This window comes from Strigops habroptila, chromosome 4, assembly GCF_004027225.2.
Source record: "Strigops habroptila isolate Jane chromosome 4, bStrHab1.2.pri, whole genome shotgun sequence".
Taxonomy (NCBI): domain Eukaryota; kingdom Metazoa; phylum Chordata; class Aves; order Psittaciformes; family Psittacidae; genus Strigops; species Strigops habroptila.
The window spans coordinates 44,585,379-44,609,327 of NC_046358.1; the positions used below are offsets into that span (position 1 = coordinate 44,585,379).

At 36.6% G+C, this 23,949-nt stretch overlaps 2 protein-coding genes across 5 annotated transcripts in view; one reads left to right on the forward strand and one right to left on the reverse strand.

Annotated features, from left to right (window-relative positions):
• FAM98B (family with sequence similarity 98 member B) overlaps nucleotides 1-9,573 on the forward strand; it is a 16,925-nt gene extending 7,352 nt beyond the window's left edge. Inside the window, exons 7-8 of the mRNA XM_030481875.1 lie at nucleotides 1,802-1,969; nucleotides 3,482-9,573. Coding sequence (XP_030337735.1) covers nucleotides 1,802-1,969; nucleotides 3,482-3,829 — 516 coding nt within the window. The 3' untranslated portion in view covers nucleotides 3,830-9,573. The remainder of the gene's footprint in view (nucleotides 1-1,801; nucleotides 1,970-3,481) is intronic.
• RASGRP1 (RAS guanyl releasing protein 1) overlaps nucleotides 5,016-23,949 on the reverse strand; it is a 45,390-nt gene continuing 26,456 nt past the window's right edge. Inside the window, exons 7-18 of one of the 4 annotated variants that reach the window (XM_030481871.1) lie at nucleotides 23,168-23,341; nucleotides 22,342-22,458; nucleotides 20,152-20,427; nucleotides 18,598-18,678; nucleotides 17,874-17,978; nucleotides 16,739-16,848; nucleotides 15,941-16,085; nucleotides 15,191-15,227; nucleotides 14,460-14,606; nucleotides 12,320-12,693; nucleotides 10,730-10,896; nucleotides 7,753-10,521 (exon numbers count right to left, since the gene is read on the reverse strand). In XM_030481871.1, coding sequence (XP_030337731.1) covers nucleotides 10,762-10,896; nucleotides 12,320-12,693; nucleotides 14,460-14,606; nucleotides 15,191-15,227; nucleotides 15,941-16,085; nucleotides 16,739-16,848; nucleotides 17,874-17,978; nucleotides 18,598-18,678; nucleotides 20,152-20,427; nucleotides 22,342-22,458; nucleotides 23,168-23,341 — 1,701 coding nt within the window. In that variant the 3' untranslated portion in view covers nucleotides 7,753-10,521; nucleotides 10,730-10,761. Of the gene's footprint in view, nucleotides 10,897-11,721; nucleotides 11,869-12,319; nucleotides 12,694-14,459; nucleotides 14,607-15,190; nucleotides 15,228-15,940; nucleotides 16,086-16,738; nucleotides 16,849-17,873; nucleotides 17,979-18,597; nucleotides 18,679-20,151; nucleotides 20,428-22,341; nucleotides 22,459-23,167; nucleotides 23,342-23,949 lie in introns of all 4 variants that reach the window. The other 3 variants (XR_003990871.1, XM_030481873.1, XM_030481872.1) reach the window with 3 other exon arrangements.

A 23,949-nucleotide genomic window follows, 5' to 3' on the forward strand; every position in this document is an offset into this window, starting at 1 on the left:
AAAATTCTAAACCGCTCTGGATTTTCTCTGTTGGTATCATTTTAATTTTGATAATTTCATTTGTTCCTAGCACTCTGTATATCAAAAAACAGTCATGGTTTAACCAGTCTGATATTTTAGAGCTAGAAATATATATTGTTTCTATCTGAGAGATTGGGGAGATAAGATGCAAAAAGTTTGTAATTTGATGAATGTACGTATGGAAAGCTGGAGGCTGATGATGTTGCTCGTGAGCTGCAAGATCAGCTTTCCTTCCAAAGGTTGGTGTGGAAAGCTTAAATGGATGTCTTAAAACTTCAAAAGCTTACTGAAAGTATGGATTGTTATGAGTCTTTCTGGTGTAACAATTTGTCGTTGACACTTGCAGACAGAATTGTTTTCATGAAGCTCACTAAGTATCACTGGAAGACATGAGTCTAGATGCTGCTGTGCTGCTTTGAAATGGCTGGCTATTTTCTGCAGGCGTTGTGAATGCTTTTACTCTTCAGGAAAGGAAAAGGAAGGCATTTAGCTCACAGAAGCCAGGACATGTCCCTGTGTGTGTAACTTCCTTATAGGTGTACCAATTCAACTATATCTTTTAAAGTGTACTTCTGAAATGTACTTGATGTCAACTTATGACTTAGATGAAAATTTTAAGTCATTTGATCTTATTCCATGCAAACAATGTGAAAAACAATGAATACACTTTTGCAATAGAACAATAGTTTAAATTTTTAATGATGATGGAGTAGTAAGATGATTCATTTTCCTATCTTGACTGTTGATGTGAAATAGTATGCAGTTACAGAAATAACCAGGTGACATATTAATCCAAAATTACATATGATTTTTAATCTTTTTTCCTTATTGTCAAAATATTTGATTATAACTTCTCCAAGAAGATTTTTGGAGATTGAAAATGTTTTGGCATTAGCGCAGTTCAGAATTACTTTTTTTTTTTGATTTAAAGCCAAGAGGCAAATTGTTCTCCTTTTTAATGTATTTGTTAGCTTGCCTTTTTCCCCACCATTAAATAGCTATTGATATCTTTATCTGCTTTTGATTCTGTGGCATTCTTTTATGTGTGCTGTGGTTTGGATTTGTTTTTAACTTGTTCAGTCCCCAAGAGAGGTAAGTTTGCAGACTGAAATGGATCCATAAATGGTGTACAAATTGCCTAGTGAAACAGTCAAGTAAGGGAACAGCACCTGTTCTCTGGTCCTCTAAGATCTCTGAAGACCACTCTAGATGTCCCCAGAAAGTGTATTTATTTTTGTTTTTTGTTAAACAAATGAAGCATCAAGGTGTGTTTGGAAAAAGTCTTACTTTCTCCCCTTCTCAGTCTTCACTTTTGCATGGCTTGCGCAAGTGCTTTGCTGCATTGATACAATTAATTATTTTTCCACAAATTGACCTTACTTTGAAGCTGCTCTGTTATCATCACATTTAGAAGTGATCTATTAAATATGGCTATGTAAACTCTTAAGAGGGCAGTTTGGACTCTTACATTTTAGACTTTGGATATGTTGGAAAACATTAAAGAATCTGATGACAGTGGATAGGAGAGTTTCTTTTGTAATGGTGTTAATTTCAGCATCAATTAAACATCAGCAGCATTTTTTGTACAGTAGTTCCATCTGAAGATCCACCAATGAAGATAATTGGTAACAACTGGCAGTATATTTTGTAAAATAACCTAGATTTTCAGGAATTCCTGCCTGTGTTCAGATTGAAACTGAGACCAGTTCATGGTTTACGGTACGCTTGTTTGTGTGTTTTATGCCTGGCAAATAAGTTGTGTTTGATTTTTACCGTTTAGGTAAAAACAGATGACATAGCACGAATCTATCAGCCCAAGCGCTATGCATTATCTCCAAAGTCAACTATTACGATAGCTCACCTTCTTGCTGCTCGAGAAGATTTGTCAAAGATCATAAGAACAAGTAGTGGGTCAACACGAGAAAATACAGTCTGTGCGATCAACAAGGTATGCTTTTACTTTCTGGAATGTGATAAAAGGACATGGGAGTTTATGGACCTATCAAGAGTAATTCTGGAATTGCACTCTTTGCTTAATATTTTAATTTATTTTTGCAAGATACCTGGTGCTTTAAGAAAGGAAGGTTCGCAGCATTCCAGTAACCATTGTGGCAACTTCTTTTTTTATGTTATTACACAGTCAGTCATGCCACAGGGTGAAACAGTAGTCTAGATGAGCAGGAGCAGTATGGGGAGGTGTATGTGTGTGCACGTGTGTGTGTAAATGGCCTCTTGAGATCAGTGGAACTTCGCACCTCACGTTAAGGATATATGTCAGTCTTTCTGGTATCAGCTCCTGAGCTACTGTTGCCAGGATTATGTCGTTCAGTTCGTAAACCAGCATCTTTAATTTATCAGTATATTATAAATGACAGAAGTTTCTGTGGAAGTGTCATTTTGCTGCAAAGCAAAATTATTTGGTTTAGCTACAGTAATCAACATTGTATTGCTTTCTTGTGTATGATAAAAGCTGAAGCTTGTGAGTAATGACATTAGTTTCACCATTCGAATGGTGACTAAGCCTGTTTTTATTAATCCCTTACTTACAGATTTTTCTAAAGTTTTGTGCCTCATTTAGATACCTTTTAGTATGTTTTGATCCCAGAAATGCTGAAATTTCTTAATTATTGTAGGATCTCAGAGAAAGTTTTGGGATTTTTTTGAGAGGACTTTAATCGCAGTGCCTGGGACTGACCAGTATATGTTAACATTCATTACACAGAAGGTTTAGGAAATACAGAAACAACAAAAAGACCTACGTGGATACTTTTTTGTTATTTAACTTAATGTTTTGTGTAACTTTGTTCAGTCCAGTCTCCCTTTTTGTAGACTGGGTAATATCCACCAAAGTCAAGATCCCTTTTGTTTTTCTTTTCTTGGAAGTGTTACTGCAGCATGTTACATATTTTGTCTATTCCAGCCTTTAGTGAGTGTAATTAGTTTCTAATCTAAGGCAAACTGGTGTTCCTTTTAGAGTTGCATATCAATTTGCTAGTTTGTGTTTTTTGCTAGCTGGTTAGGTTTGAGCTTGAACTTTGAAATTTAAGTAGAAGAGCTGCACCATAAGGAGTCTTTTCTGTATGAATATATATTGCATTAATTATGTATATTACATATTCATATGTATTACATGAATTATGTATATTGTTTATTGTAATACTAATACTTCATATGCATGTAGTTTTCTTCATAAAGATTTCACAAAAGTAATATGAGCTAGAGAGGTACAGTTATTGCAGTTTTACGGGAGGAAAATGGAATCACTTTCAGAGTTCTGTTGTGTTGTAGCAAGTTACAAGGACAGGAAATAGGGATTCTGCTGTCAAGTTCCACACCAAGGGGACCATATTTCCTGTAAAGAGCAGGCAGCATGTCTTTGTGCATGGAGGGAGTACCCTGTGTCCCTTCAAGTTATTATTACCATTTTTTTAAACTAAAAATGACCTATTTTTCCCTGTAGGTTCTGATGGGGAGAGTACCTGACCGTGGAGGCAGACCAACGGAGATTGAACCACCTCCTCCCGAAATGCCTCCTTGGCAAAAGAGACAAGAAGGTGGTGGACGAGGTGGCTGGGGAGGTGGAGGTGGAAGGGGCAACTGGGGGGGTGGAGGGGGTAGGGGAGGAGGAGGTGGGGGGTTTGGAGGTGGGGGAGGGTTTGGAGGTGGGGGAGGGTTTGGAGGTGGAGGTTTCAGGGGTGGTGGGAGAGGTGGAGGTGGCTTCCAGGGTGGCAGGGGAGGTTATGGTGGCAGGGGAGGCTATGGTGATCCGTATGGCGGCAGAGGAGGGGGAGGATACCGAAGATACTGAAATAGTGTAAATATTAACAGTAATTGGCAAAATATAGTGGTGGTGTTTACTGGTGTCAGGAATTTAGATACATTAACTTGAGTTTAGGTTAGAATTAAGTATAAATCATTACATTATACCAACTGATGCTGTCATTGAATTCTTTTAGTTAGCCGAACAGAACTTTTATACTAAAATGTGATAACTAAAGTCCTTTTTTTTCCCATACTGTTCATATGGTGTTTTTAATGTCATTTTATTTAAAATAAGCCTCAGAAAACTAAATAAAACCCTTTCTAAACAAACAATCAAATATTATTTAATGTTCAAGCTTCTCAAATTATTGTATGTTGCATGTCCACTCCCCTGCTCCAAAATTCTGTGTAGAAAAATCAAAATAGGCCTAAGAACCAGATGGAAACACTTACAAAACTAGAATGCTGCTTTCAGGCTTTTTCTCTTCATCTACTTTTCTTACAGGACGTGTAAATGAATTTTCATATCAAATGGTAAAATCTTTAACGCTTTGGTTAAAATTACTCAGTTAGGTTTCTTATTCTTCCAGAATTCACATAAAAGATCATTCTGAATTAATACTCTGCAGAAACGAATAAAATCAGGTTGGTTTTTGTGTTAATAACTATATCAGAGATGTGTAGGTCAGAGCGTGTACCGTAAACTCAAGAAACATGGTGAGTTTTGATAGTGTCTGTTTTCATTTTACCCGTTTTACATTTTATTGGTGTTTCATGAAAATATTTTAAGGTCAGATTGGGCAGGAAACTTCTGCAGGCATCATATTTGGTAAGAGCTCCTTTATAAATTTCTTCTGAGTTAACCTTGAGGCATAAAGGCTGAACAAGCTGAGCTTCTTGAGAAGGTTTTTTGTTTTGGTTTTGAGGGTTTTGTTTCCCCCTCTCCTTTTTTTTTTTTTTTTCTCCTTCCCCATTTGCTCTGTGTTTGGAAATCACCAATTGCACAGCTAGTAAGACATCTCATACAGCAGTTGCCCTTCATCAGTGACTGTCGTACTCTGCCAACCAATTGGCCTGATGACCTAAAAGAAACTCTTGAAACGGTATGGGTGCCTTCTCCCTCACAGGGTTACTTTAGAAGAAGGAGTAAGCTTTCTTAGAATTATGGGTGTAAATACATGTAGACAAGAATTAAATCTAGAGCTGTCAGTTAAAGAGGAGGACAGTTTCTGTTGTCCAGCATCTTTTAGATCTCCTCCCCTACTGTGAGGCCACTCCTGAGTACAAAGGTGGAACAGGGAGGTGATGCCCAAGTATACACTCATGACAGTATTCAGGGTCATGTTACTGTGGAGATACTTGGGAAGGCATCTGGTAAACTTGGGGGTGTCTGTTGATTATGTAGCGCAGAAACCTTGAAGCACTTTGAGTATGTAGCTGTGGCTTAACTGCAGGTTGAACTTTAGGATTTCCTTCTGCTTTTATGTTCCACAGTTACAAGTTCTTTCTGCACAGGTTTCCTATTGCTGTCCATATCTGGTATGCGTGACATGTTATTTTACCTTCAGGAACATGTGCATCATGCCCTCTTTCATTGGCAGCTTTATGCGTGAATATGAAGCTCTGTTCAAAATCAAATTATTATCTCTTTCAAAAGCCTGTGTCAGATTTTGTTAATTAGCCATCACCAACCTTTTAATTTAAAATTTTAATCCAGATAAATGGCAAAAGTTTCTCTCCATTATTTTCTCTTTGATCATAGTCTGCTTGAGAATGCCGCTTGTAATGGAAAAGATAAGGACTTACCCATACTTTAGAGTCCAGGCAGGTGCCTAACAAAGAAGAGCAGGAGTTTTCCTTGCTTGAACGTGTTAGCTTGGATGTGAACTCTTAAAATAATGGCTTAACTTCAGCCAATTGCTAGCAATACAGTTCCTTTGCCAGTTTTCTTCTACACTGCTTTCTGGCCTACACCACTGTCAGCCTCTGCAGTCATTATGGAGACCCCCAAGGGTTGTGTGGGAGCACACTACTGGGGTTTGTGCTCTTGAGCCTGTTTTTTGCTGAATGCTCTGCAATAGCTCACAGATCGGTGACACACCAAGTGAGACTGCTGGCCATAGAGGTGAAGTGTTGGTCAGCAACGGAGTAGAGAGAGGAGTTTTTAACAACCGAAGCCTTAATATAAAATTCTATTTGCTCATCCCAATGTTATGTTTTTGCTATAAGTAATTTCTGAACAACAGTCAAGCATTTAGCTTCACCAAGGAAGCATACTAGGGAAATCAAGTGGCTTATCTACACCTAAAGATTTCATCAATCTTAAGATGTGGAGATGTGCTGGTTTTAGTTGAACAGGTGTAACTCTGTACGTGGATATGCCTTGGTGCCTTTACACTCATTGATTTATCCTGTTTGTAGCAGACAGGGTGGTTCTGAATGAAGTAAACCATCAAGTGAACCAGATATATGCCTATGTGTAATTCTAACAGTTAATTATTTTAATATCATATTTCAGTTTTCTTTATGTAGACCTTGTAGAAAATTGAAATTTGAACAGGTTGGAGATTTTGTGGTTTGTTTTTTGTTTTATTTTTTTTCAATCTGGCCATTTCAGTCTCTCTTTAAGCAATTCCAAGACGCGAAGCCGGTAGTTGAAAACCAAAGTAAGCACCACCACATTTCATGGAGGTATCCTTTTCTGTCCTCTGGTGTCAGAATGTATGCTTTTAATTTATCAAAAAATGCAATAATACCATGATAATAATTAAGTTAAACCTCAAATTTTGTATGTTTGTCTTGGAAAAAAATTATTTTCAAAAATTCTGTTCTAAGTAAAAGATTTTCATATATATGTTTGTGAGCATTTTTGTGTTTATTCACGCATAGTGAATATTTACCTGAGTATTGTTTTGTTCTCAAGAATTGAAAAATGGGTTGGGGATTTTTTTTTCAGGATTTGAGACACTTTTGTTAGCAGCTGTAAACACTGAGGAATAAAGCACTGTATTTGAAGTTACTTGCATCCCTTGTGTAGTATGATTTGGATCCACTGTCATATGTTCCTCTTGCTGGTGATTTACAATGGTGATGGAACATACTTTTTATGGTAATGAAAAATAAGATGTATTTTGACCAAAATGAAGAAGGCTATAGATAACAATATAGGAGAATTCCAACTGACAGGGAACGCCACAAATACATCCCTATTACACTGCCTGGGATTAGTAAGGGTCTCAGTTAAACTTTGTCTTAGTTAAAAAAAAAAAAAAATCATAGGCCTATATGATAGTTACTGTTGTCTTTACATAAACTAAGGAAATATCTCAAATTACTTCTGAAGTTTTCTTTTCTGAATTTCTATAATTATGAAGTAAAACACAACTTGGTTTGTATGGGCAAGACTAGAGCAGATCTGCCCATGTAAGCAGGAACTGTTTTCAGTAGTTTGCACTCCTTGTCTTCTTCCCTCATCTCCCTCTGATGACTGAAGATAACTGAATGAGTGTTCATCTCCCTATGTAAAAACATATTTGAGATTATAAGGTATTTTGAGGGTTACTACAATGTAAAGAATAGCAAGTCTTTAGGGTGCTACAGTGCTGCCTGTGCAATAACCAGTGTTAGCAGATGCTACAGAAGCCTTGTTTAAACATTGCTCTGTGAAATCTTTCAAGAATTGGTACCCTTAACAAATGTGAGGGATTGTACTAATGTGCTTTGTAATACTTGGAAGTGTGAGTACCAAAAGTGTCTGTACTGTATCAAGCGCTCAAATAAGGAAAGACTAATCTGCAAACACAGAGCTTCCTCAATGTTTTCTCAGGCAGCATTACCAAGGCTCACAGAAGGTGAAGCTGAGCTGGGACTCTGGTACTAGGTTAATCCTGCAGACATGTCTCAGACAACAGGGTCAAGGAAGATGTATATAGGTGGTTCAGATTTCTTTGAGATACAAACTCAGAGGCATGAAGTGCAATCTTAGTATTTTTTCTATTACAAATATTAAACTGAAATCTTACAATTTATATAAAATCTTTACAAGCTATACACTTTTTCAATCTTCTCAAACAGCATTAAACCAATAACTTTTCAAGTTGCCACAGAGATCAGTTACAACAAAATAACACATTGCTACTGTAACAAAAACATATTTCCAAAAAAGGTATGTAAGCTACTTTAAAGGCAGTTGTGTTTAATCTGAATATGAACAGTAGCTCTGTTTTTTTTAATTGTGATGTTACTCTGTTTATCTTTAAACCATCAGAATTCACACTTTATTTAAAATAAACAGTAGTTGGGGGTGGGGTGGGGAGGGCACTTGTATTTTCTGCCTTCCTGTATGTAAGTGAAACAGAGCTGAGCCTGGAGGAATAAAGGCGAGTGCTTCTCATTTAAATTAGCCATGACAAAATAAATGTCAATACCAGTGTTTGCTAACATGACTTTTAAACAGCACTTAGTACTTTAATTTTATCGTATTTCCTAGCATAAAGCAGCTTGAAAATTAATACAGATGTGAGGTTTGTTCAGTAGCTTTGTCACTTTTAGCAGTATCCCTGCATTCAGTTTCTGCTATTACTCCGGTGCAGCAGAGAGGAAGTCCCAGCAGAGAGGCAGGCTTACCACTAAGAAAAGAAGTTAAAAAAAAAAAAAGGGGGGGAGGGAGAAAACTATAATAAGGGGCTTTGGGCAAACAGGGAACCTGAAGAATCTTTGAGAGCTCTGAAATTCTTCAGGTATCAACTGACCTCTTTGAAGCAGGAAGTCTTCAGCATACATGAAGTACCATGCATGTGTTCTGTAGGACATTTCTGCAAACAGATCCCTTTTAAGTTGTTCAGATTGTTTGTAGGAACAAGATGACAGCACAGCAGAACATTAAGTTAGCGTTTAAGGCTGTACAGATCTATGGTCATAACTTGATTTTCTGTATTAACACAGTAGCCTTTGGGCCAGCTGCTGATGTTTGGGAATTGTCTTTTTAAATAAGAGCTTTTGTTCATGATCTTCGCCCTCAGCACAGACAAAGTATATACAAATACACACAAATTCTATTAGAATCCAGAGTTTAGACTACAAGCAATCAGTTGTCTTAGCTGCACAACAAGATTTATGAGTCTTAGCTGCTCTTCTGGGTTATTTTCAAAATACATGAAAATACATTCAACTTTTACCTTGTTTATTTTAATTGTTGCAGAAACAAACTGTATTTGCTAAATGCCTATTGAAATATGCCTTACTGTAGTTTCCCTGAATAGAGGACAAAATCAAGAAGCTTACAGAAAATGGGCAAAGCAAGTTTGCAGACCTGGAAGCCATTCTGATTGCTTCATTGATCAAAGTGCAATTCCATGTTAATAATTCAGGTTTAGTGTATGAGGAAAAAAGCTGCAGAGTCTTCACAGCTGCTGGGTTTTGTCTTACACATGTCCATTATTTACAGTAAAGTAACAGAAAATCTACTACTACTAGTTCCCTCACTTTGTTTTTACTTATACAAGAAGATGCAAGCACAAACCAGGTTCAAAACAAGAATTTAGACTCACTAAACTGGCAAGTAGTTTCAAATGGACTTTTTTTAATAAATAAAGCATTCATATACTTGGTAAGGACTATAAATTGTGGATAGAACGTACATTTATACCACTTTGAACACAAAGTGCACATGCTATTGTAATAAGTTGACTAAATTTCAATCTATAAAGGACTTGTAACTTACAAGTTTTGAGGAGCATTAAGTGGAGTCTAGATAACTAAGTTTCTGATGTTTAAATGTGTGATGACAAATCCCTGTTTGATAAATACAAGCAAGTTTTATACAACCATAAAGTGTACAGATCCTCTTGAAACACAAATGCAATTTAGAATTGGCTATTCTGACAAGTAGATTTATCAGTAACTTGAAAGACCATTTTGTTGTCTCTTAACAATATGTACACTTTGTAGCTTTAAGAAAACTAAGTTACCTCCCTAGCACCTTTTACTATACAAAATTTACACACAGAAGAGCACACTCATCTTGACTCTTTACCTAAAGTGCATATGAAATCTAGGAGAGCGAAAATGGAGAATCCTCTGCTCTGGTATACAGTAACTGTTGCACTGGGATTACTGTACAATTTCCCTCATAATATGACCCTTGAGCTTCTACTCAACAACAGTGTCCACTTTGATGTGAGAGAAAAATAACCAGACAACAAGTTATCCCTTAAGCCAAAAAAGTAGGGCTGTGTTCCAAGCCATGGCATGGAACATAAAAGTGGAAACAATATTCAATCTAAACTCACTATTGCCTCATCTGTTTTACCTTAACAAAGGTAAGCCTTTAAGCAGCAGGACTTCTAAAGCTCTGAAAGAGATTTAAAAAACCTGTCAGTCTATCTTAACAAAGTCTAAGAGTCAAATAATCAAATATCATTAGCTTAACTACTTTTAATATTCTTGTTAAACTTTGGAAATAAAGATGACAGTTCATATCATGATTTAATGGTTTCAGCCAAAATGTTAACTGTTTCTCTTAATGGAATATTTCTATAGTTTTACTTAAATACTCAGCTTTATTGAATGTTTGTTTCTACAAACCTAAATTTAGGCCAAATCTGAGGAGACACAGCCTCATGAATATCAACTTTGTTTGAACACTTGTAGAGTAGGATATGCTGCTGGCAGCCAAGTCACTGAGGAATCCACATGGTCTTCATCATGAACAGAAACTTCAGCAACAATGTCGCTCCTTTTAAAAACAAACCCAGAAGAAACTATTTTCATTGCAGAGATAATGCTAAATTACCTTACAAAGTCAAAGAGGTGGATTTATACATTTGCGAGTGTGTGTTTAATATTGAAATGTGTTGAGTAAAGAGACTATTTCTGTTTAACATCCTTCAGACTCTCCAGTTCACTTGGTAAAGCAGCTTTATCACAACCCCTCCTTCAGTCTTACATTCTGCCATAGGAGATTTCCACTCTTGTCTGCTAGGAGCAGTCTCTGTGCTGTAGGTTGTCCGCTACATGGTTTCTTCTGTGGATTGTGAGAGATTCAATTGTTTTATGTGCCTGTTCCAGTTGGATCTTTAAACCTTCATTGTGTGCCTTTAGAATATTTCTTTCCTAAACAAAAAAAACCCATAGAGAATGGTATTTTATTTTGAATTTGTCTCAGGACTCTCTGGTTTTATATTTAGGTTGACTGGCATAAATATAAGTTGGTGTAGCTCTTATCAGTGGAATGGAACCAGTAACTTATTTGAATGTCTTCATAGTCACTGGTCTATTCTTTGTGTATACTCTTAGAACTTTCCAGCAGCTTGTATCTGACAGTCATGTCCACAACCTGCATTTATCCACCCTCCGCTGCTCCTCTCATAACAGCAGTAATCTAGGAGAAACCATAACACAGCTCACACTTTTCTGCTCTACTATCGCAGAAATTGATGTACAATAGGACATTCATTTGTAACATCAGGTGCTCTTCAGTAATTGAGGTCGGGATCTGCTGAGGGAGCAAGGACGAGTGTAAATTGTGGGACTGACATGAATGGGACATTTTAAAGACCCAGTTCTTACAAGTGCATCCACACTTCACATCCTTGTCTATATTGAATGGATTGTTGACTGAAAGAGAAATGGTCTGTACTGGAAAATTCTTGCTAATTGTTTTAATCTCTGTCTTCATAAACCAATCATCTTTTGTAAAAGATGAGCTCATGTTATAAATAGCAAAGGATAGTTTGAAAGTTATACTGGTCATACAAAGATCAGGCTGTGGTCCTGTTTCTGGGCTGTTTTCATGTTCGTCCATCTCAGAATAGATAGCAATGCGTAAAGTATGAAAATAAATCCGCCTTTGTCCCTCATAGTCATATCTGGATCACTGCATTGTTGATACTTGATAAGTCTCTTTAATCTGTCTGGAAAGGTGTTGTTTCTACAAACCTGAATTTGGGCCAAATCTGAGGTGACAGCCTTATGAATAGCTACTTTGTCAGAACACTTGTAGAGTAAGGTGAGCCACAACTGGGCTGATGCAGGTGAAATCTAGCAAGAGGCATCATGTCTGTTCACAGGAAAATTTCTTGGTGACTTAAAGTTATCAAAAAAAAGAAAGGATTCACTGTCAGTTGAACAAAAGCAGAGCCTCCCTCCCACCCCACCTCCCCCGGCCCTCTATATACTGTCACTTAGGGGAGCAGAGGCCACCAAATGCAGGAGGAAATTTAGGACTCTGTTACTTACTTTACAGAATAACATGCTGTCCTAAGTGATTGGATTGTGATCACATTTTTGCTTATAAATTTTAAGACTGACAGGGATCAGTGTAATCATAACAAGGGCTTCAAAATTTATTCCCTACACTACTACTAAAATTTATGCTTGAAGTGAAGCATTACTGGAGTTAAAGTGGCTAAGAATTTATGATGCTGTTCATGGATTGTCCCGGAAATTAATTACACTGGAGTAAGGTGACACCTTCCCACCCAGCCACCCCCCCCCACACACACTCCAACCAGAATTTGTTTCATCATGTATGTACCTGCTCAAGCTCCTGGTATGAGGGTTTACAGCTGTGATGCTCCTCCTTCTTTTTCTGGCTGGAGTCCTTGTTTTCCCATTTAACATACGCCTTTTTGCGGCCTAGAAGTGGGCTTGGAAATGGGGATGGTGGAGCTGGCTGGAGATAAGCATTTTCTGGCATCTTATGTTCTTTCTTCTCAATCTGCCTACGAGATACATCACCAGCCAGCAGTACAGGATCAGTCTGTGTACCTTCATGAACCACAGATGGTTTCAGTCTCACTGAGATTTTCTGAGCTGAGGAACCCATGAGCATAATGGTTCGGTCCTTGCTATCTTCACTGTGTTCCACTACTTCTCCATTAGGAAATGTGAACAGTCCTTCTTCTTGTCCTGTAGGATATATATGGTAAATTGAGTCAGGATCTTATCCCAGGAAAGGAGAAACAGAACGCACAGTAATTAAACATGGTTTTAATAAATAAAACAAACATATTCTTTTTATATTAATTGTTCTCCAAAATAGGTGTCACTGGAAGTTTCTCAGCGTTGTGTCTCTTGGAACTCTTTGCATGTCTCAATAACATAAATATGGATCAGTAAGAGGAAAACCAAGTGTGCCATCAAGATCAGCTAGAGAAAAACTTCTAGATGGCTATGAGGTTTTATATAGACCATCGATCTTAGTGATTGGGTTGGAAGATTAAGCCTAGGTGTTAGTTCAGCATTATCATAACTTGCAGCTGTAAGACAAAACTCATCCTCTTCATAAAGGTGAAATAATGAAATTTTTAATTTTACACTGCTTTTGTATAGGTCATCCTAAAATACTTTTACTTTTGCAGTTAAAAGGGGAGGAGAACCCACAATGTTAGAAGCAGTGGGCAAAAGATATGATTAAAGGATTTTAAAAAGATCTGTTTCAGATAAAGTAATTTCTGTCACTGGGAAGAAAACAAAGTAAGACTGCATATTCACACACATGAGGGGAAAGAAAAAGTCAGTCTAGTAGCTGCTGGAGGCTCTGGAGAATTACATGAGGATATGGATGAACAGATGACTCTTACACCTTCAACCAAGACCTGAATTCTCATTCTTCAGCATGATATAGCCTTGAGAGGTACCACATTCTGGCACACTGGGTAATATGGGGCAACACACTACAGCTCAACCTCTCTATAAGCATGACATCCCATGAGGTGGTTATTGCGCAGTGCTGCAGCCATGGCAGGTGCCATCATAGAGATGCATGTGGTCAGTTATCAAGAGAAATTGGCTGCATTGTGCTAATAGGAAGCCTAAGATGGAATCCAGCAGTATGAATCTTAAATTAAATACACACAAAAGATGGATGTCAAAGTGACAAGAAGTAGATTTGAAGAATATTAGATACAGGGAGGAAAGAAATTCAAAGAAAGTGAGTATTGAGAGATTTGGAACATCAAAATTCAAAACAAAAGTAGCCTGATGTCTTAATCAAGGACAACGTTTTCTCCTTTGGAGGCCTACATGGTAATACACAATATGACAAGTTTATACACCTTTCATACAAACTTTACACAGATATAGAACAAAAGAACAGAGAGTAGATTTGTGATTGAATGAAAAATGGACAGATGAAGAGGAGTAGTAGATTCAGCTGCTGAAGCAGAAAAATTAAATACAATTAGCTCCTGTTTTTCCTAGCACACAGATATGTAAGTAAACTGACTTTATAAACTCCACATTAAAATCCAAGTCGGAATTGTAACAGTGCAGTAGTCGTTTAATGTGACAACAGTGGTAAAAACTGTTGAGTGTACTAAGACCAGCTTTTCACAAGATGAGAGAATCAAGAGAACCTGTCAGCTGTTCAGTTCATCGCATCTAGTTCTCATGAGACTCTGACAGAAGATTTACTCAGTTTTTGTGGAATTTGTGTGCCACACATTATGTAATGTGACAAGAGATCTCCCAGAAAGGGAGCCTTTCATTACTCAGACTAGAACTGGAATGCTGTTGGTACAGGCTCATGCCTGGTTGTAGTTTATATGTTGATAAAACACTGCAGTTAACTAACAAAACCTAAACTGATGCTGTACAACTCAGCTTTAAAAGGAAAAGCAACAAAGGATAGGCTATCTAGATGTTTTGATCTTTTTAACGTGATCTTTTCTCACCATGGAATTGTTCTTTGACTCCTACTGGGCAGAGGCTTGAAGCAAGAGCAGATGTTGGGCTGCTGTCTGCAATTGATGTTTTGGGTCTTCTCTTGCACTCTATCACAACCAGGTCTTTGCATTGCTTGTGACAGTTCATTCCACAGTCTGTAAACAAAACACAGTTTACATGATTCAGTGGCTCTGTTGTAGCATCTAAGATCAGTTCTTACTGTGTTGCCTCCCGAGGAAGGAAGAAAGCTTCTTTGGTATTCTATATGTGCATTACAAGTAACAGCATACATCTTATAAACAGACCAATGACATACCTTTGCTACATACATAGAAAACTCCTTTTCATTGTGCAAATACAAAATAGTGACATTCAGTCGCTATAGTATTTGCAGAGAAAGAGATACCTATATGAGGAAGAAAACTCTGCAAAATACATATTGTGTATGTGCTGCACAGTCTTCACAGTGTTGGTGTTTGAGCCCATTGGAATAGAAGAGTCTGTTCTCAAATCCTCTGAATTCAGTGATGTTTTGCAAAGGGTTAAAGCTATCAGTTATAAGTCCCTTCATCTTTGCATTTCTTCTGGACCATATGTCTGACATACTATTCTTGAATCAGTCTTCTCCTCCCTGAGAGGTCAGATTAAATAGGTCCATAGACATAGCAATGGATCTCAGGATTATCAGATTATTATCATCAATTATAGATTAAAATTAACAAAGTATAAAGTACCTTACCTTTGCATCTGTATCCTTGTTTAATGACTCCCCATAGCTGACATTCAAACAAACAGAAAGACTTAGTATTAATATATCTATCTGCACATTGATAATGGATAAAAATCCTCTAAAAGCTCCACTCATTTCTAAGATCCGAGCACCTGCAGAATATCTTGGTTTTCTACCCTTTTAATGTTAAGGTCAAAATATGAACTATTTACCTCTTTAGCGTAAGATATTTAAGAATATTTTGTGTTCCTCAATCTCAAACAAAATACCTTGAGCTAGTCTGTAATGAATACATCAGCAGATCTGACAGCCCCCAGAGAAGTTGTGGAGCTGGAGTAGATGGAAAATTCTATCTCAGCACCCTTGTTTGATCCCAGCTAAACTAGGGGTTGGTAGGACAGTCAGTTTTACTAAATCTTTCTTTGCCACAGGCAGGGGGCATGTCATGTCTGTACCAGGACATGAGTTCTAACAGCCTCAAGGAGTGGAAGGCTCAGGATTTGGAAGTCTTGTCTGAGACTGTTTGGTGACACAACCAAACACCACAAGGTGGGAGCCATGTTTAAATAGGTAATAGTACTGCAAGAGGAGTGTAAAGGGTACCTTAAATAGCTAAACCAGGCAGCAGCCTGGTGTTCCATATAGCTTCACTAGTGTTTTATATAGATCCATTTCTGTATATGACATGTGGTGATTATGAGATAAAAAAAGGCATTATTCCAAGCAGCATTAACATAATTTACTAAAAAGTAAGCTTACAAATCCAGCACAGTTGTCGCAGAAAGTAGGCCTCAAGTAAGTGGTCTCTTGGAAGTTGTGAGCAAAGCCAAGTCCTAATTTGGAATAGATTGAGCTAGCCCTCATAAAGTAAGCTGTTATTTCATCCCTGCTAATCAGACCTTCCCTGGAAATAAACAAGAGAAGCTGTTTGTGAGACGCACATTTTCTTAACAGCATAAGGAAAATTAAACATATCTTTCTTCGCAATTCAAAATGGAAATAGTTTCATGGGCCAAAACTTACAGTGATCTTGGTAATCTTGTCGACTGCTCCCAAAGTCTACAGAAACTTATCTACACATTTAAAATGCAGCCTCTAAGGATAAATGAAATATCTGCATATGTGATGCAACCTCAGAACTACTTCACAGAAAACCTCTGAATAATCACTACTGTATTTTTCCATGCTTCAATATATTAAGAAAAATGTTCTTAATTTGACCAAAATATACATTTGCCAATTCTCTATTTTGAGGGACACATTCATCTAAGGAAAGTTCCTTAGTAGTATATACTGAATATCATTTAAAAAAAATATTTATTTTTCTATTATCTGTTCTTCCTCCTACATCTGCCTGGTTATGACTTCTATAAGCTTATGCAGATGTCATTCATTCACAACACATTTAGAAAATGTTTTTGTCATATTTTCACTTCTATTTGTGGGTGAAGAGGATAATTTGACCACTCTAATGACAGAAATAAAATTTAAACACAAAACCCCCAAAAGCCCTCCAAAAACATGCTACAAAGTCAATAAGCAGGACTAGGTACTCACCAGTCCTTCGCCATTACACAAAATGAGAAAGGAAAACTGGCAGCTATCTTTTCAAATTCTTCCTGGGAAATGTATCCATCCTGATCATGGTCATAATTTTTGAAGACAGACTGTGCAAGGTAATATTAGAACAGTTTATAATGAGGATGGACTGAATTACTACTTTAGAAAGTCTCCACAATATTTACGGATTTCCTCTCCCACTTTTTCCTAGTATCTATTAAACTGTGCCAACAGTCTAACTGCCTTTTTGGCTTGAGATTAAAGAAGCATTAAGGTATCTGGATTTGTAGCAAAACATAGGTAAGTCAACACAGGCTGGACTAAATGCTTCACTACACAATCACATCTCTTTTTCAGTTTTGCTTTAAGATCATTATGTCCATGCCTACATATACAACTTGTATTAAATGCTCTCAATTAGTGTTCTCAGTGGTGATCTCTGTAGCCAAACCAGTGTAGCTGTCTGGTTTATTTCATCAGGTGAATGTTATGTGAAAAGTAGTTATATAACAGAATTGTCATGTAGACACCTATTTCCATGTGTGGAGTGACGTTATTGTTTGCCTCTGACCCTAAGGCAAGGAGCACCCCTAGGCCAAATTTAGAAATGTATTCCAAAACAGCGTGTATCAAAGGATACCTAGCAAAATTAGAAGTGTCTAGAAGGAGAAGACATGAAGCGAGGATGCAAAGACAAAGTCTTTACCTCTCTCTGTCATTTTTAGAATCAACCACCTGAGCTTACTGAATGGTTTCCAGAAAAGCAGGTGACCCGTAAGAGAGAAAACCCAATGGCTGCTAGTAATAAAGCCATTGAGAGGCCCACTTTCAGACTCCACCAATAGCATGATGTTGGAATCCCTGGTAGAAATGGACTCCCTGGCTCCTTGAAAGAGTGTCACTGGCATTCACACTCCCCACTGGTTCCTTAGCCATTTAAGGAATTTCCTTCCATGCCTCATGGGCTGCTATTTACAGCTATGCAGAAATACCTGTTTATGAGGACAGACGTGCTTACGAACTCAGCACAGCTATGAATGTGTCCAGTATTTTTTCCCTTCTTTCTATCTCCTCATACCTAGAGATTAAGGCTATGACTGAAATATAAGGTAAATGGGCCAACCATACTTACATCTACCATCCTCTGAACATGTTTGCTGATGGTTTTTGGATCAGGTTTTGGGGCTACTCCTGAGGCCCAGTCTGCAACTACTGGTGGTCTGGAAGGTGTCAAAGGCTAGAATAAATTGAATGGAACTTCATTAGTACCACATGGAAAGATTTTCTGTATTACACTTCTTTCATTTGTGACAAATGGCCTCTTGGACCCAACATTGTACTTTTGATAATTACATGGTACTTATGTAATTATCATTACATAATTACATGTATTGTAATGGGAGCTCTTCCCTGAACTGTCCAAAACAGTGGCTGTTCCTTCAATTATTACAGTTCACCGACAGCCCTGTAAATTCACAATCTTTTCCATATTTATAAAACAGGAACAAAACTACAATATAACACTCCTGGGTTTCATCATTTGAATCACATAAGAATTCTTCATTTAAAAGAATCAGTATCAATTGCCCAGATTAAGCCTGATGTCATGTCTCTACGCAAGTAACTTCCTTTGTGTTTGTGTTCATATTATAAAACCTGATATGGTGTCAACTCTCCCACATATTCTAGCTTAGGCTTCATCATCAGCTAAACAATTTATTCTTGAACAGATTTTGCTCAGTCTATAAAGGTGAAATGTTTTCAATTTAGCATAAAATAAAATTAATGCAAGGGATAAGTTATGCTACTCATTAAATTTATGGGGCTTTTTGCTAAGAATCTGTAAAGGCCCTTACAGCAGCTCGGTGACTTCGTGGCTCTCGGGCATATGAAAGCTCATAAATTTCATCTTCTGTGTAGTAAAGATCAAGGGACAGCTGAAAACAAACAGAAAATTAGTTTAATTCCAAGCCAGTCACTACCCCCTGATAAACCTGTTCCCGGTGTAAATGAATATTTTTTGGTGGATTAATTTTTAATTTAGGTGGCACCTCGGAAAAATGCACTTGAGCTGCGCAGGTGTTCACAGTGATTTGAAATGGGTACATTTCTAAATTCCAGACTGTTATTGCCATTATCTGGAAATCTGTATCATCATTACACAGCTACAGTCATCAGCACAGGAAGTGACTACAGGCATAATTAGCAGCCAGTTAATAAGTAACCTGAAAAAAAAAATGTTACTCCCATAATATTCAAGTGGTCTATTGTGCAACTAAGCACAAAAGCACCATTCTAAAGAAACTGTCCATCAAGTCAAATTCTCAGAAAACTCTTGTTTAAACTTGTCATATTTATCCAAACCAGCTGTGGTTGACCGTGTTGAACTAAGAAGTACATGATGAAGATAAAAGATAGGCTTGAATATATTTAGTGAGAACCTTTAGCTCTCAATGGCAATTGTATACAGCGAGAAATATTACAGCTGGGTATATAAAGGAAATTGAAAAAATGGTCAGATTTACACCTTTGCTTTTGCATATGTCCTGGAAAATAGTATAGCAGATATTTTATTGACTGGAAACAAATTTCAAGCTGAGACTAAAGACTGGTAACATTTTTTACTATTTACATGAAAATACACTAGACACGACTGAATAGAAAACCCAGACATGAATGTGTTACAAGCCTCAATCTATGGCAAGTCCAAAGAAAATATAAATTTCTTAAGAGAGCCAACACTACTGTAGTCATATGTATATAAATAAGAAACCAAAATATGCTATTTTATCCAATTAATAACCTTACTCAAACTGCAGATATGCAACAACTTCCTGTGAACAACTGTAAGCATTACTGTTGTAGTCATAATAGTGAATAATTTGAGAGTCTTAGGGAAACAAAAGTAGTTTCTGACACTCAAAACCAAAAGTTCAAATGTTACTTCTATGAATTATTGACTTATGTATGGAATTATTAATACCTCTTCAAACTGATTTGCCTGCTAATGGGAAAGCAGATGACTAAAGGAAACAGAAGAAGGAGAAAGACTGTTGGAAAAATCTGGGAACAAACAGGAAAATTATGTGCCCTGAAATATTAGTAGATTAGAAGATCCTGCTCTGAAATGAAGTATATCTTTTAATTTATGTCCTGTCATATATAGTGTATATATAATAAACATTTCCTTGCCTTATAGAAAGAATTGGAAGCATACTGCTGAACTGACACTTCTACCATTGCTGCCAGATAAATCAGTATCACTAACTTTTTCTCTTCTATTTTTGTACATTCCATTTGGGAAAGAAAAATCTTACATTATGTATTTATAATTAATAGAATTCTCTACTTAGTTGCTTGAGAGAAATTATTTTTTAAATGGAGGTATTTATCTCATGTAACAGACTTACTGTAAGCAAATGAACAAGGTCCATATTAGCCTCCAAGGGAAGTGGCATTTCCTGAAGTTGTATCAGCTCATTTATGTGGTTATATAGAGAGTATAGTTTGTATATGTTAATTTTTTTGTCCTCTAAGTAGTCTGGCATGCCCTCATAAAGTGATATCAAGTCTTTCAGGTGGACCCCAAGTATTGGGATCTTAAAGTTACTGCACTCATTATAGGCACGTCGGTAACTATCATAATTTCTGTACGATGAAAGCAGTTCTGTCATTTCATTAAACACCTAAAAATAAAAACAAAAAAATCAAAATTGGTTACTGGTTTTTTTCTGGCCATACAGCACAAAAATTTCCCATGTTATTATTATTGGGTTTACTTGCAATGACTCTTGAAATGCAGTTTAAAGCTTTAGGTTTGAAACAAAATCTAAGTATTTACCTCACCTAATTTAACTATCTAGAATATATAATAGATAATATTGTATATTATAATAATATAATAATAGTACAGTTATAATAATAGGTTATAATATAACATAACATAATATAATATATAGTTATAATAATAGATAATATTATAATAATAGATAATATTATAGTTATAATAATAGATAATATTATAATATTATAGACTATCTATATCTTCTGTGGGAAGACTATCTATTAATGCTGGTCTTCCTACATTCCCTATTTTAATCAAGTAAAAGAAATAGGATCCTCTCAAATCAAGGGGATGTGTATGCAGTTAATGCACAGCACAAGCTCTCTGACCTCCATAAAAGCCACCGTCTTCACCTTAAAATGTGGAATGCACTTCTTCAGCTTCCAGGTCAACAGCTGGAATTGCTGGGATTGGAAAGTCCTGGCCAAAAACCCTGCGTTGTGATATGGTCCCATCACAGCATGACCAGAACTCCTACTACAGTTCAAGGTGGCACATCTGTGCTTTTAAGAAAACTTTTTTTTCCATGGAAATGAAGAAGAAACAGTATATTTGACCTGTTGTAAAGGCCAAATGAATCTTAAGTCTAGCAGTATAAATATTTTCCTTGTGTAAAACTATACAGCTACTGATTCTTAACCTTATAAAATCAATGGACTGATGTTTTCTTGTGGAAGTTCCATCTAACCTCTTGATTTTTAACCTTCACAAACTGTTTATTATTGTTAAACTTTAAAGTGTGTTCTCAAGACACTAATTAAGAGCCTTTATTTACTTGCTTTCTGTTAGTGCTTGTATACAATCTCTTGATGTAAAAAAGTTATTCAAATGATGGACACATAGGTAGTCCACTCCTTGTAATGCAAAAATGTGTGAAACAACATGCTTCTAAAATAAGCTTGCTAACTGGTTTTTATAGAACACGAGAGCTGCAACCATTATCAGTAGGAGGTCATATTTCTGGTCTATACTTCAGGTATGCACTGTTCATTCAAACTGATCATACCGTGATCAAAACAGGTTCATTAGATACCTATACAAAATCTTTCAGGCCCCAAACAAGATAAAATAATACAGCATATTAATCTCTGAAGAAGCCATTTCATTGCTAAAAAATATGCTTTTCTTCATAGTTTTAGTAGGAAGAATCTCATAAAAATATATATCCATCTGTATTTCACAAGAATTCAAATGGAAATTACAACTGATTCGTAACATGCCACTGTATTATGTGTGTGTACTAGGACTAAGTTTGTTCATGTCTGAACTAGATAAAATCTGTCACAGAGAAAGACCAGATAAACAAAACCAGTCCTTTCAGTTTTAAACTCAAAGTGCAGAGCTCTGTGCTAGCATTCATAGACTTGAGATGGTCAATGCTGCTATCAATGACAACAGGTTTTTTCCTCAAATGTTCTAGGATCCAGTTCTCTGCTTTTGTGTTTGAATGCTATTCTGTACAACTGCAAATAAATGAAAATGTAGTTTGTCACATCTGAGTATTCAAAGAGAAACTTTAGAGAAGCTATACAAATCTTGAAGGAAAGTGGGGTTGGAAGTGTAAGAGTAACTGGTACCGTAAAGATGAAATAACAAAGAAAACCCCTCCAAAACCAAAGGAAATCTTCCTTTTTTTTTTTCTCTTCTGTTTTTCTCTCCATTTTGTTCAATGAAGTAAGATTGGTTTTTTGTGTGTGCAGTGACAAAAAAGTTAAAGGCTAATCTTATTTGTAAAACTTAGAGGAGTGATACCAACCTTAATTACATCATGAGGAACACACGAGCTTGTTTCCTTGAGTCTGGAAATTGAACTGTGACAGAGACCTCCTATCACTGCCATTAATGTATTGAAGTTCTGCAGCTGGTGGAGCTTCTGTGTTGACATACCAAAAAAAATAATATTATTATTTAAAGTTCAAGTTGCTCACTACACACATCCAAATTCCACATTTCCTCTACCATCTTCCTCTACAGTCTTACAAGTTTTGTGCCAGTGTCCATTTTGGTAATGAGCTCTGATTTTACTGGGTGCAACGTACTTATTCTACTGTTATTAGATATTAATTCTGCAGATACACTAAATCTTCAAAGTACTTCCTCAGTACTTCTCCCTCTTCCCACAGCCTACCACAACTAGGAAACACTGCCTATTATCTTGATTATGATTGCAGTTGAATTAGTATGCAAAGATTACCAACAGGACCATATCTCTTCTTCTATCCAGTAAGGCATATCTGGTAGAAATGCTTCTAATTATGGCCAAAGGCATGATAGTGGTTCATGCTTTGGAAAGGAACACAGTCACAGCTTGGAATCTCACTAGCTGATTCAAAAGCAAGACTAGTTTTTCAGTGAAACCAGGTTTTTTTTTTAGAATGGGTATAAGAAAGTCATGGTGCCATAATATCTGAATACTTGGTATGAAACCACAGCATACACAAATATGCATGCTGTATATATGAACCAGGAGACCAGCGCCAACACTCCCAGCCGACCCTACTGTAGCAGCATGGGAAGAATACCTAAAGGGCTATATCAGAAAAAGACAAAATAAACACTATACATATCAAAATTTAACTGACCTGTGCAACATGAATGAACTTGATGAACACTTCAGCCCGAAGCTGTGGTGTTGGTCTGCTGAGGACCATTAGCTGCACCCACTGAGAGATACCATTGCAAAGAGCAATTGATCTTTCCATTGTTGGATTCTCCTTCACACAACTATTCACAATGTAGTTCTGATAATCTGAGAACTTAAAAACAAAACAAACGAAAAAACAATACAAAACAAAAAACCAAACAAAAGACAAACAGTGTAAATGAAAACTCATATGCCTCAAGATCTATGTGCAGATACAGGCCTGCTTTTTAAATGCAATATGCAAGATATATTTTACACCTTAAATATCCATAGGACTGAAATCTCTCCTTGGTCAAAGCTTTGTTCAGTTCAAAGCAGAAGGCTTCAACTAATTGAATTAACTGAAAGCATCTTTTTGCCATAATTTGTATCACACCATTTACATCACATATATCTCAGGAGTCTTGGCTTTTATAAACCTTAGGATGATGGCTATCCTCCCAGCCTCAGTGGCTCCATAGGTTCACTGAATCTAGGCTTTGACAGGGAAGGTTAAACTGAATTTAAAGTCTAATCTAGTAACTTGGTGATAGGTTAAGGAAATTAAGTGTTCAGTTTACATATGTAGGTAACACTTCTGAATTAAGCTATACTAATACAAAAAGCAAGTTCAATGAGATTAATATAAAACTTACATAAGGCCATTCAGAATGAGGGCTACAGATTTGTTAATATTTTTAATACAGCTTGTGAGATTCTCTTATTTAACTAAAGTGTTAT